This window comes from Microcaecilia unicolor, chromosome 6, assembly GCF_901765095.1.
Source record: "Microcaecilia unicolor chromosome 6, aMicUni1.1, whole genome shotgun sequence".
In the NCBI taxonomy this organism is placed as follows: Eukaryota; Metazoa; Chordata; class Amphibia; order Gymnophiona; family Siphonopidae; genus Microcaecilia; species Microcaecilia unicolor.
Genome location: NC_044036.1, coordinates 182057579 through 182070224, shown reverse-complemented (window position 1 = coordinate 182070224; position 12646 = coordinate 182057579). Strand labels below are relative to the sequence as shown.

The window sequence follows — 12646 nt, the reverse complement described above, 5'->3', positions numbered from 1 at the left end:
GGGTGCGCGCAGAATCATTTTTCAGCGCACCTGTAAAAAAATGCCTTCTAAAATTTTTGCCGAAAATGGCCGTGCAGCAAAACCAAAATTGCCGTGCTTCCATTTTGGGTCTGAAGACCTTACCACCAGCCATTGACCTAGCAGTAAAGTCTCACGTGGTAACCGGGTGGTAATGATGTACGTGCGCCAAATGCCACTTGGCGCATGTCCGATACGCGCGTCGAAATCTAAAAATTATTTTTCGGCCATGCTTATTGGATGCACACCAAAAATGAAATTATCGCAAGAGCCACGTGGTAGCCTGGCGGTAACTCCATTTTGGTGCACTTGGGGCACATGTAGAGCCCTATGCGGCTTAGTAAAAGGGCCCCTATGTGCGCAATTTTAGGTGCAAGATCTACACCTAAAATTTACATGTGATCTGAAAAAGGGGGCATGGAAATGGGAGGATCATGAGCGTAATGGGGGAGTTCCTAAAATTAACACACTGTTATAGCATAATGGGGATATGCACCTAATGTAGGTACATACATAAGTACATAAGCACCGCCACACTGGGAAAAGACCAAGGGTCCATGAAGCCCAGCATCCTGTCTCCAACAGTGGCCAATCCAGGCTTCAAGAACCCGACAACCCCCCCCCCCCCCACCCCCCCCGAAAAAAAAAAATTAATAGTGTTCAGTGGATTTTTCCCTCAGGAATCTGTCCAAACCCCCTTTAAATTCCGTAAGGCCAGCTGCTATCACTACATTCTCCGGCAACGAGTTCCAGAGTCTAACTACACATTGAGTAAAGAAAAACTTTCTCCTATTTGTTTTAAATCTACCATATTCTAGCTTCATCTTGTGTCCCCTGGTTTTGTTGTTGTTGGAAAGTGTAAACAAACGCTTCACATCTGTCCGCTCTACTCCGCTCATTATCTTGTAGACTTCTATCATATCACCCCTCAGCCGCCTTTTCTCCAAGCTGAAGAGCCCTAACCTTCTCAGCCTTTCCTCATAGGGAAGTCGTTCCATTACCTTTATCATTTTCGTCGCCCTTCCCTGCACCTTTTCTAATTCCTTTATATCTTTTTTATAACACATTTCAGTTGGTGCAAATGGCCATTCCTAAAGTTAGAATCGAGTCCCATGTGAAAGCACTATTCTATAAACCATGTCTAACTTTAAACGCGGTTTATAGAATAGCCTTTTTTGTGGCAATTTTTTTGGTGCCTTATACAAAATCTAGCCCACAATATAGAGATCAGAACTGAGACGTCCTGATGGTATTTTGGAAAAAGGATCTACTACTACTACTCATCATTTCTATAGTGCTGCTAGACGTACGCAGCGCTGTACACCTGAACATGAAGAGACAGTCCCTGCTCGACAGAGCTTACAATCTAATTAGGACAGACAAACAGGACAAACAAGAGATAAGGGAATATTAAAGTGAGGATGATAAAATAAGGGTTCTGAACAAGTGAATAAGGGTTAGTAGTTAAAAGCAGCATCAAAAAGATGCCCATGTATTTACTGGCACATAAACTGGGAGCAGCCATTTTATAGATATACAGGTGAAAAATTGAACAGCACAGACTTGGCAGATTCAATGTAGAGAAGTCAGTACTTGCAGGTTGAAAATTTTGCAACTTTACCCACTCCTATCCTAGATGAGATAATATATACACCATCCAAAACTTAGGGGCCCTTTTACTAAGCCACGTAAGCGTCTATGCGTGCCTAATGTGCGCCAATTTGGAGTTACCACCCGGCTACCACGTGGCTGTTGCAATAATTTCATTTTTGGCATGCGTCAGAACAATAATTTTCTGGCGCACGTCTGCTACGCGTGCCAAATGGTATTTGACACATGTAGATTATTACCGCCCTGTTAATGTGTGAGACCTTACTGCTAAGTCAATGGCTGGTGGTAAGGTCTCAGACCAAAAATGGACGTGTGCTAAGTTTTATTTTGCCATACGGCCATTTTCGGCAAAAATGTTAAAAAGGCATTTTTTTTTGCAGGCATGCTTAAAAATGGATCTGCGCATGCCCAAAACACGCACCTACACTACCACAGGCCACCCTTCAAACAAGCAAAACCACACCATCGGGTACTCATTCAGATGAATACACACCATCCAGTTTGAAGAAGGATCACCCATCCCCAGTATGAACACAAGATAAGTGTGTGTGCCACAGTATTTTGGGCTGATGCCTTACTGGTGCCATCTGAGGATAGTGCATATCATCACTCACCCAAACCTTCCTCCTCCTCCTCCTATCCATGACAAGATAATCAATGCCAAACTCTCCTCTCTGCCTCAAGTGATAAACAGACCTTCTGAGTGTTGATATGTAGGCAGTACTATCCTTCACACTTTGACCTGTAAACGAAAGGAAGATGGATCTCTACTTACTTCATTTGGAATGAGGAACTCCTGAGAAGTGGTCTGAGCACTGGCTTCTACAGCTCCTGAAGGAAAGAGAGATACAGAAGTGAAAAGTTAGCATAAGAAAGACAGAGACATCAACAATAGACTTTGGATTGCTACCTTACTCAGGTTAACCTGAACAGACCGTCGGGACTGGTTGAAATGTTGTCTGCATACATTGTTACTATAAATTGTGGCGAGTGCTTCCTTGAATATTGGTTATTTTTTAATATGCTGAAAAAGGAAGCTATTCATCCACTGCTAAGGAAGTTTGATTCCTTGCCCAATTTTTGTCCTGTTACCAAGCTTCCATTTGTTGGGAAGCTAATTGAAAAAATGGTACATTTGTGATCGAATAAATATATGATGGAGAATATGTATGGACTGATGGCTTGTGTGCAAATTTTTCAGCCCATATGCAGAAATTTCCACTCACTAATTTGGGATCAGATTTGTGCAGTAGAAGCTCTTGATTAATTTTTCAGCGCACCTGTAAAATAGGCCTTTTTAAAATTTTTGCCGAAATGGACGTGCGGCAAAATCAAAATTGCTGCACGTCCATTATGGCTGGCAGTAAGCTCTCAGACCCAAAATGGACGTGCGGCAATTTTGATTTTGCCGCACATCCATTTTTGGCAAAAATTTTAAAAAGGCCTTTTTTCCAGGCGCGCTGAAAAATGGACCTGCGCAGGTCCAAAACATGAACCTACACCAGCGCAGGCCACTTTTTGGGACACCTTAGTACAAGGACCCCTACCACCCTTGGCCCAGTGCCAAGGGCAGTCACAGAGCTTGACTGCCACTTTTTTGTGCACTACATTAAAGTCAATAACACAGAGTAACTAATGTAAGGAAGCAAAGATTTGGCCCTTGGGAAGGCAGCTTTTCCCAGAACTTTGTAAATCAGGCCCTTTATAACAAACTACTAGCTGTGTTAACAAATGAGAATGGAGTGGATAGAGCACCGTTCACTGAAGAGAGTGTGTATGAACAACTTGAAAATCTAAAGGTGGACAAAGCCGTGGGACCGGACGGGATCCACCCCAGGATATTGAAGGAGCTCAGAGAGGTTCTGGGGGGGGTCCTCTTAAAGGTTTGTTTAATAAATCCTTGGAGACGGGAGAGGTTCCATGGGATTGGAGAACGGCGGACGTAGTCCCTCTTCACAAAAGTGGTGATAGGGAAGAAGCTGGAAACTTCAGGCCGATAAGCCTCACTCGGTTATTGGAAAAGTAATGGAAGCGATGCTGAAGGAAAGGATAGTGAATTTCCTGGAAGCCAATAAGTTGCAAGATCCGAGACAACATGGTTTTACCAAAGGTAAATTGTGCCAAACGAATCTCATTGAATTCTTTGACTGAGTGACCGGAGAATTGAATCAGGGATGTGCTATAGATGTAATCTACTTAGATTTCAGCAAAGCTTTTGACAAGGTTCCCCACAGGAGGCTCTTGAATAAACTTGACAGGCTGAAGATAGGACCCAACGTGGTGAACTGGATTAGGAACTGGTTGATGGACAGACGCCAGAGGGTGGTGGTTAATGGAATTCGCTCAGATGAGGGAAAGGTGAGTAGTGGAGTGCCTCAAGGATCGGTGCTGGGGCCGATTCTGTTCAATATATTTGTGAGTGACATTGCCGAAAGGATAGAAGGTAAAGTTTGCCTTTTTGCGGATGATACTAAGATTTGTAACAGAGTGGACACCCGGGAGGGAGTGGAAAGCATGAAAAAGGATCTGCAGAAGCTAGAAGAATGGTCTAAGGTTTGGCAATTAAAATTCAATGCAAAGAAATGCAAAGTGATGCACTTAGGGAGTAGAAATCCACGGGAGACGTATGTGTTAGGCGGTGAGAGTCTGATATATACGGATGGGGAGAGGGATCTTGGGGTGATAGTATCTGAGGATCTGAAGGCGACGAAAAAGTGTGATAAGGCGGTTGCCGTAGCTAGAAGGTTGCTAGGCTGTATAGAGAGAGGTGTGACCAGCAGAAGAAAAGAGGTTTTAATGCAAGTCGTTGGTGAGGCCCCACCTGGAGTACTGTGTTCAGTTTTGGAGGCCATATCTTGCTAAGGATGTAAAAAGAATTGAAGGGGTGCAAAGAAAAGCTATGAGAATGGCATGGGATTTGCATTACAAGATGTATGAGGAGAGACTTGCTGACCTGAACATGTATACCCTGGAGGAAAGGAGAAACAGGGGTGATATGACACAGACGTTCAAATATTTAAAAGGTATTTAATCCGCAAACGAACCTTTTCCATCGATGGGAAGGTGGTAGAACTAGAGGACATGAAATGAGATTGAAGGGGGGCAGACTCAAGAAAAATGTCAGGAAATATTTTTTCACGGAGAGAGTGGTGGATACTTGGAATGCACTCCCGCGGGACGTGGTGGAGATGAAAACGGTAACGGAATTCAAACATGTGTGGGATAAACATAAAGGAATCCTGTTCAGAAGGAATGGATCCTCAGAAGCTTAGCCGAAATTGGGTGGCAGAGCCAGTGGTGGGAGGCGGGGCTGGTGGTTGAGAGGCGGGGCTAGTGCTGGGCAGACTTCTACGGTCTGTGCCCTGAAAATGGCAGATACAAATCAAGGTAAGGTATACACAAAAAGTAGCACATATGAGTTTATCTTGTTGGGCAGACTGGTTGGATCATGCAGGTCTTTTTATGCCGTCATCTACTATGTTACTATCCAGCTTATTTTCGAAGGAGAAGGGCGGCCATCTTCCGACACAAATCGGGAGATGGGCGCCCTTCTCACAAGGCCGCCCAAATTGGTATAATCAAAAGCCAATTTTGTGCAGCTTCAACTGCTTTCCGTCGCAGGGATGGCCAAAGTTCAAGGGGGCATGTCGGCAGTGTACCGAAGGCGGGATGGGGGTGTGGTTAAGAGATGGCCGTCCTCGGCCGATAATGGAAAATAGAAGGGCGTTCCTGACGAGCATTTAGCCGACTTTACTTGGTCCCTTTTGGTTCATGACCAAGCCTTGAAAAGGTGCCCGAACTGTCCAGATGAGCACCGGAGGGAATCAGGGATCACCTCCCCTTACTCTCCCAGTGGTCACCAACCCCCTCCCACCCAAAAAAAAACAAACAAAAAAACTTTTTTGCCAGCCTCAAATGTCACATCCAACTCCATCACAGCACTATGCAGGTCCCTGGAGCAGTTTTTAGTGGGTACTGCAGTGCACTTCAGGCAGGCGGACCCAGGCCCATCCCCCCCTACCTGTTACACTTGTGGTGGTAAATGGGAGCCCTCCAAAACCCACCCGAAACTAACTGTACCCACATCTAGGTGCCCCCCGTTACCCTTTAAGGGCTATGGTAGTGTTGTACAGTTGTGGGGAGTGGGTTTTGGGGGGGCTCAGCACACAAGGTACGGGAGCTATGCACCTGGGAGCAATTTGTGAAGTCCACTGCAGTGCCCCCTAGGGTGCCTGGTTGGTGTCCTGGTATGTGAGGGGGACCAGTGCACTACAAATGCTGGCTCCTCCCATGACCAAATGGCTTGGATTTGGCCGGTTTTGAGATGGGCGCCCTTAGTTTCCATTATATGCGAAAACCGAGGTAGGCCATCTCTAAGGGCGGCCATCTCTAAAGTCGACCCAAATGTTGAGATTTTGCCGTCCACGACCGTATTATCGAAACAAAAGATGGCCGCCCATCTTGTTTCGATAATACGGTCGGGGACGCTGTCCTTAGAGATGGGTGCCCTTATAGATGGGCGCCCAGGTTTGATTATGCCCCTCCACGTTACTATCCAGCTCATTTTTGAAAGAGAAGGAGCCCATCTTCCGACACAAATCGGGAGATGGGCGTCCTCTCAAGCTCATCGAAATCGGCCGATTTTATAGATGGGCGCCCAGGTTTGATTATGCCCCTCCACGTTACTATCCAGCTCATTTTCGAAAGAGAAGGGCGCCCATCTTCTGACACAAATTGGGAGATGGCTGTCCTCTCCTCTTTTTTTAGGCAGTCTTGGGAACCTGTTTTACTAACAATGGGAAGTGCTGCTCTATCCCCTCGTTTGGTATTGTCCTTTTTGGTATACACTTATTTTTTTTTCATACAAACTTATCATGCTGTTCTGATTCACAGCGTTTTATGTATCCTTTTGTACACTTTTAAATAACACATACCATCACTGAATGGGTGATGGGTATGTTTTAACTGGATCACAAGTTTTACACTTTTCCTTTTATTTATCTAGGACTCCTTTAACATATTTACGTTATTTTAATATGAGAAACCTTATGTTGCATTACTGTATGTTGTATTTTTACATGTTTTTATATTTTGTATATTAGAAAGCTTATATTTTTGCATGATGCTTTTCTGCATGATTTTATAATTTGAATATTGATTTTATGTATATGTATTTTATTCATATTTATTATTTATATTTTGATATATATGTTTTGATTTAGTAGTGTGTCTAAAATCCCCTGATGCAGCCTGTTTGGTGAAATGTGGTCATGTCGGGTCTATGTCAATAAAGATCTTTATGGACTCCGGGTCTGCTCTGGTTTCCGTTCCTTGTTTGTTTTCTGCAGACCTGAAGAGCCTCTCTGAGGTGAGGGGGGTTGATGATGCAGAATGCTACAGATGGAAAAGTAAGGTAAATGGGGGACAACAGTACTGGGGAGTGGTGACATGGGGGAATGCAATCATTGTCTGAAGAGGGGTGGGGGAAGGAGCCACAGTATAGTAGTCTGCATCTAGACAGAAAGGGAAGTGTTAAAGGACACAAAATGAAGACTTGCACCAGGGCCCATGCGACCATGGTACACTGCTCTTACCTGGAATCATGGAGGACACCTGAGCAAGGGAAGAGAACGGACTGGGATGCAAAGACAGCTGCTGCAACTTGGTCATCTGTGCAAACAGAAAGAGAGAAACATGAGTCAATATCAGCTTAGTTCACAGCACATTATAAAACTAAAGCCTGGGCAGATCTGCTGGCTCAGTGGCAAGTACACTGCTCTGCAAAGGACCTACATTTCAATTCCCAGGCCAGGCGCTGAAGGGGTTGCAGACCCCTTGAAAAACATCCCCCCTCCCCAAATTCCCTTTATTTCAGGGGTGACTGTGTTTCTCGCACCCTACTGACTTTGAAAATGAGGCCCCAAAATAAATCACACAAGGCTCTCTCTGTGTGGCCCATCCCCCCGTATCCCCCTTGGGCTGCCCCTGAGCAGTTCCATTATCATACTACTACTAATCATTTCTAAAGCGCTACTAGACGTACACAGTGCTGTACACTTGAACATGAAGAGACAGTCCCTGCTCGACAGAGCTTACGATCTAATTAGGACAGACAAACAGGACAAATAATAGGGGGGAGAGGGATCAGCCTTCCTAGTGTAAAGCTGAAGAAGATACTATTAACCTTAACTACAGCTCTGGGGAAACTCTAGGTATCCTAAGTTATCCATGTTAGAAAATTAGGTTCAAAATCATAACACTTCAATATTTCAAACAGAAAGGGTCTGGTGTCATTTAAATCCTTCTCCTCATAAGTACATAAACATTGCTGTTCTTGGACAGACTGAAGGTCCATCTAGCCCAGTAACCTGTTTCCAACAGTGACCAATCCAGGTCACAAGAACCTAGTAGGGTCCCAAAACAGTAAATAGAATCCATGCTGCTTAAATGCATAAGTATTGCCGTACTGGGAAGACCAATGGGCTCATTTTCAAAAGAGAAGGACGCCCATCTTTCGATATAAATCGGAATATGGACATCCTTCTCCCAGGGTCGTCCAAATTGGTATAATCGAAAGCCAATTTTGGATGTCCCCAACTGCTTTCCGTCCCAGGGATGGCCAAAGTTCAAGAGGGCGTGTCGGAGGCGTAGCGAAGGCGGGACTTGGGCATGCCTAACACTTGGATGTCCTTGACCCATAATCGAAAGAAACAAGGATGAACACTTGGATGACTTTACCTGGTTGTGTTTTTCTTATGACCAAGGCATAAAAAGGTGCCCGAAATGACAAGTTGACTACCGGAGAGAATCAGGGAAGACCTCCCCTACTCCCCCAGTGGTCACTAACCCCCTCCCACCCCCAAAAAATATCTTTCAAAATATTGATTGCAAGCCTCTATGCCAGCCTCAGATGTCATACTCAGGTCCATGACAGCAGTATGCAGGTCCCTGGAGCAGTTTTAGTGGGTGCACTTCAGGCAGGCGGACCCAGGCCCATACCCCCCCAGCGAGCCCTCCAAAACCCACCACAAACCCACTGTACCCATATGTAGGTGCCCCTCTTCACCCGTAAGGGCTATGGTAGTGGTGTACAGTTGTGGGTAGTGGGTTTTGGGGGGTTCAGCACACAAGGTAAGGGAGCTATGTTCCTGGGAGCAATTTATGAAGTCCACTGCAGTGTCCCCTAGGGTGCCCGGTTGGTGTCCTGGCATGTCAAGGGGACCAGTGCACTACAAATGCTGGCTCCTCCCACAACCAAATGGCTTGCATTTGGTCATTTCTGAGATGGACGTCCTTGGTTTCCATTATTGCCGAAAATCAGAAACGACCAAGTCTAGAGACGACCAAATCTAGGGATGACCAAATTTAAGGATTTGGATGTCCCTGACGGTATTTTCGAAACGAAAGATGGATGTCCATCTTGTTTCAAAAATACATGTTTCCCCACCCCTGGACCAGGATGTTTTGCGAGGACATCCATATCAAAACATGAATGTTCCTTTTGAAAATGCCCCTGCAAACGTCCATCCAGCCCAGCATCCTGTTTCCAACAGTGGCCAATCCAGGTCACAAATACCTGGCAAGATCCAAAAAAAGCACAAAACATTTTATGCTGCTTATCCCAGAAATAATCTGTGGATTTTCCCCAAGTCCATTTCAATAATGATCTATGGACTTTTCTTTTAGGAAGCCAGCCAAACCTTTTTTAAACCCTGCTAAGCTAACCGTCTTTACCACATTCTCTGGCAATGAATTTCAGAGATTAATTACACATTGAGTGAAGAAAAAGTTTCTCCGATTCGTTTTAAATTTACTAAGTTGTAGCTTCATTGAATGCTCCCTAGTCCTAGTATTTTTGGAAAGAGTAAACTTACGGTTCATGTCTACCCGTTCTACTCCATTATTTTATAGACCTCTGTCATATCTCCCCTCAGCCATCTTTTCTCCACGCTGAAGAGCCCTAGTCGCTTTAGCCTTTCCTCATAGGGAAGTCGTTCCATCCTCTTTATCATTTTCGTCGCCCTTCTCTGCACCTTTTCTAATTCCACTATATCTTTTTTGAGATGCGGTGACCAGAATTGAACACAATATTCAAGGTGCAGTCACAGCATGGAGCGATACAACAGCATTATAATGGCCTCATTTTGGTTTTCCATTCCTTTCCAAATAATACCTAACATTCTATTTGCTTTCTTAGCCGCCGCAGCACACTGAGCAGAAGGTTTCAACGTATCATCAACGACAACACCTAGATCCCTTTCTTGGTCCGTGACTCTTAACGTGGAACCTTGCATTACGTAGCTATAATTCGGGTTCCTCTTTCCCACATGTATCACTTTGCACTTGCTCACATTAAATGTCATCTGCCATTTAGACGCCCAGTCTCGTAAGGTCCTCTTGTAATTTTTCACAATCCTCTCGCAATTTAACAAGTTTGAATAACTTTGTGTCGTCAGCAAATTTAATTACCTCACTAGTTACTCCCATCTCTAGATCATTTATAAATATGTTAAAAAGCAGCGGTTCTAGTACAGACCCCTGGTGAACCCCACTAACTACCCTTCTCCATTGAGAATACTGACCATTTAACCCTACTCTCTGTTTTCTATCTTTTAACCAGTTTTTAATGTAAAATAGGACACTACCTCCTTTCCCATGACTCTCCAATTTCCTCTGGAGTCTTTCATGAGGTACTTATCCTAGGAAAAAGTGGTGGATTTTCCCCATGTCCACCTTAATAACAATTTGTGGTATTTTCTTCAGGATCTTGTCCAAACCTTTTTTAAACTCTGATACACTAACCACTTTTACCAAATTCTCTGACAATGAATACCAGAGCTTAATTTTACATTGAGTGAAGAAATATTTTCTCCAATTTGTTTTAAATGTATTACTATTTAACTTTATTGCAGGTCACCTAGTTCTTGTACTTTTCGAAAGAGTAAACAAGCAATTCACATATTTACTCACTCCACTCCCCTCATTATTTTACAGACCTCTATCGTATCTCTCCTCAGCCATCTCTTCTTCAAGAATACCCTGGAGACCCTGCATCCCAGCCTCTCTGATCCTTCTATTCAGAACCATTGGAAGGAGCTGCCATGACTGGTAGCATCTGGCCTGCCAATGGTCTTGTCTCTACTTCTACTCATTTTAAACTTTGTCTCTTCAAGACCAACTTAGGGCTATGTCACAGAATCAAATCATTTCAGGTCCTAATTTTTAAACAGGTTTTATTTGCAACAGAGTTTATCATTGCAAATAATTTTTCGGTGTTGTTTTTTTTTTTTGCTTGTTTTTGTTTTTTGATGGCAGCTTCTCAAATTCTCAGAAATGATAATTAGAGCTTGCTTTAAGTGTGATGACATCAGTAATCTACAGCTGCACTCCTGCTAGGAATTTTCTTCGTGTTGAATCGGAGGTGCCAGAAGGGATACTTTATGGCTCATTCTAGTTGAAATTAGTGCTGTGAGTCCCATAATGCACCATAATGGGGCTGTCAGAAATTCAGGACTGGCCTAAAGTTTCCCTCCTGGAACAGTTCTGTGTTGTACACATACTTCCCTGAAAGCCATGGCCACTCCAGATCACTGCAGGGGAACATGGGCCCTAGTGCCAGGTCATGCCTTAATTTTATGTACCCTCCCTGCAATATGAGGACAAAGTATTCTTCCAGTCATTTTCTCCTCCAAGAAATCTCATATAGGATACAGGATGGTGCATAGCACAACTCACCTCTGCCTGGGGAACAGCATACTGTCCCTGGACTGTGAAGCCCTGCAAAAATCAGAGGAATATTGTATGTCTGAGGACACCAAGAAATTATAAAAAGCTACAGTACCAAACATCAAACAAGCCGGTCATCTCCTTACAGGGGTGGACTGACCATCGGAATAATAGGGCAATGCCCGAGGGCCCACTCTCCCCCTAGCCTCCATGTTGTTTGATCACTTTTGACAGGCAGTTAGGAGCCCAGATCACTGTCAGTCTGGCCCAGTCTCCTTACTATTCTTCCCAGGTTCCCACATGGCAGTGAGGGGAAAGGGAAGTTTTACTGGATCTCTCCAGCACATGGGCTGAATATTTTCCTCGAATTCTAGCTTCACACCACCCCCCCCCCCCCCACCACCACCACCAAAATAAATTCAAAGCTATACTTTAGCCAACCCATAAAGTTTCCACAATATTTAGCCCTTAAAGGGGATCAAAAATGGGGGAACAGTGAACTTATGAATGAAATCTCATAGAATCACACTGGTTCCAACTGAGTTGGAAACCAAAAGGAGCGAAAGGAAGCTGCTGGGCACAAAAATATGGAAATAAATTCCACCTACTCAGCCTGCAAGTGTGGGATGTGGAAAGCAATAGTGACATCACTGTCTTTAGATTACAAATATTTTTCATTTTGATTTCCAAGCTGGTATGTGGCTTTGTTTATGGTTTGTATTTTTACGATATCTTTGCGTTTTTTACACTGTATATTGCTTTGGAATTGTTTTGTATGGGAATGCTGGGTAAGGTGGAAATAGGAGGAACTGTACTGGTGTTTTAGAATTTAAGGGGCTCTTTTACTAAAGCTTAACATGTGCTAACAGACATTAGCATGTGCTAAGTGCCACGTGACCCATAGGTATAAAACTGGATGCACAGCATTTCGTGCTTGCTAAGCTTTCATAAAAGAGCCCTAAAATGTTTAAAGACTGCTTAATGTATTTATTCATGTTTGTTTTGTGTAAATCACATGAGGTCTTGCTGAGTGATGTGATGTGAGTATAATATAAAATAAAATAAAAATAGAATTAAATATAGAGCAAGATTAGCACAAAAGAAGAAAATAACAGTAGCAGCTCTCTGGTATTTCTAACAGGGGTTCACCCTAATGAGCAGTATTTTAGCTTTCTAACTTCTTGAATCAGATACATTCAAATGTTCTTTTCAGTGGATGTTTTTATTCAGAGGGAGGGCTCTTGGAATTCCTAAGATCCCTCACAGGTACAAATGATTGTGGGGTCCTTTT

General features: G+C 43.8%; 1 protein-coding gene across 3 annotated transcripts in view; it reads right to left on the bottom strand.

Annotated features, from left to right (window-relative positions):
* PCBP4 (poly(rC) binding protein 4) overlaps positions 1-12646 on the bottom strand; it is a 216026-nt gene that overhangs the window by 22126 nt on the left and 181254 nt on the right. For all 3 annotated transcript variants that reach the window (XM_030205843.1, XM_030205842.1, XM_030205844.1), the window contains exons 9-11: positions 11365-11406; positions 7224-7299; positions 2405-2460 (exon numbers count right to left, since the gene is read on the bottom strand). In XM_030205843.1, coding sequence (XP_030061703.1) covers positions 2405-2460; positions 7224-7299; positions 11365-11406 — 174 coding nt within the window. The remainder of the gene's footprint in view (positions 1-2404; positions 2461-7223; positions 7300-11364; positions 11407-12646) is intronic.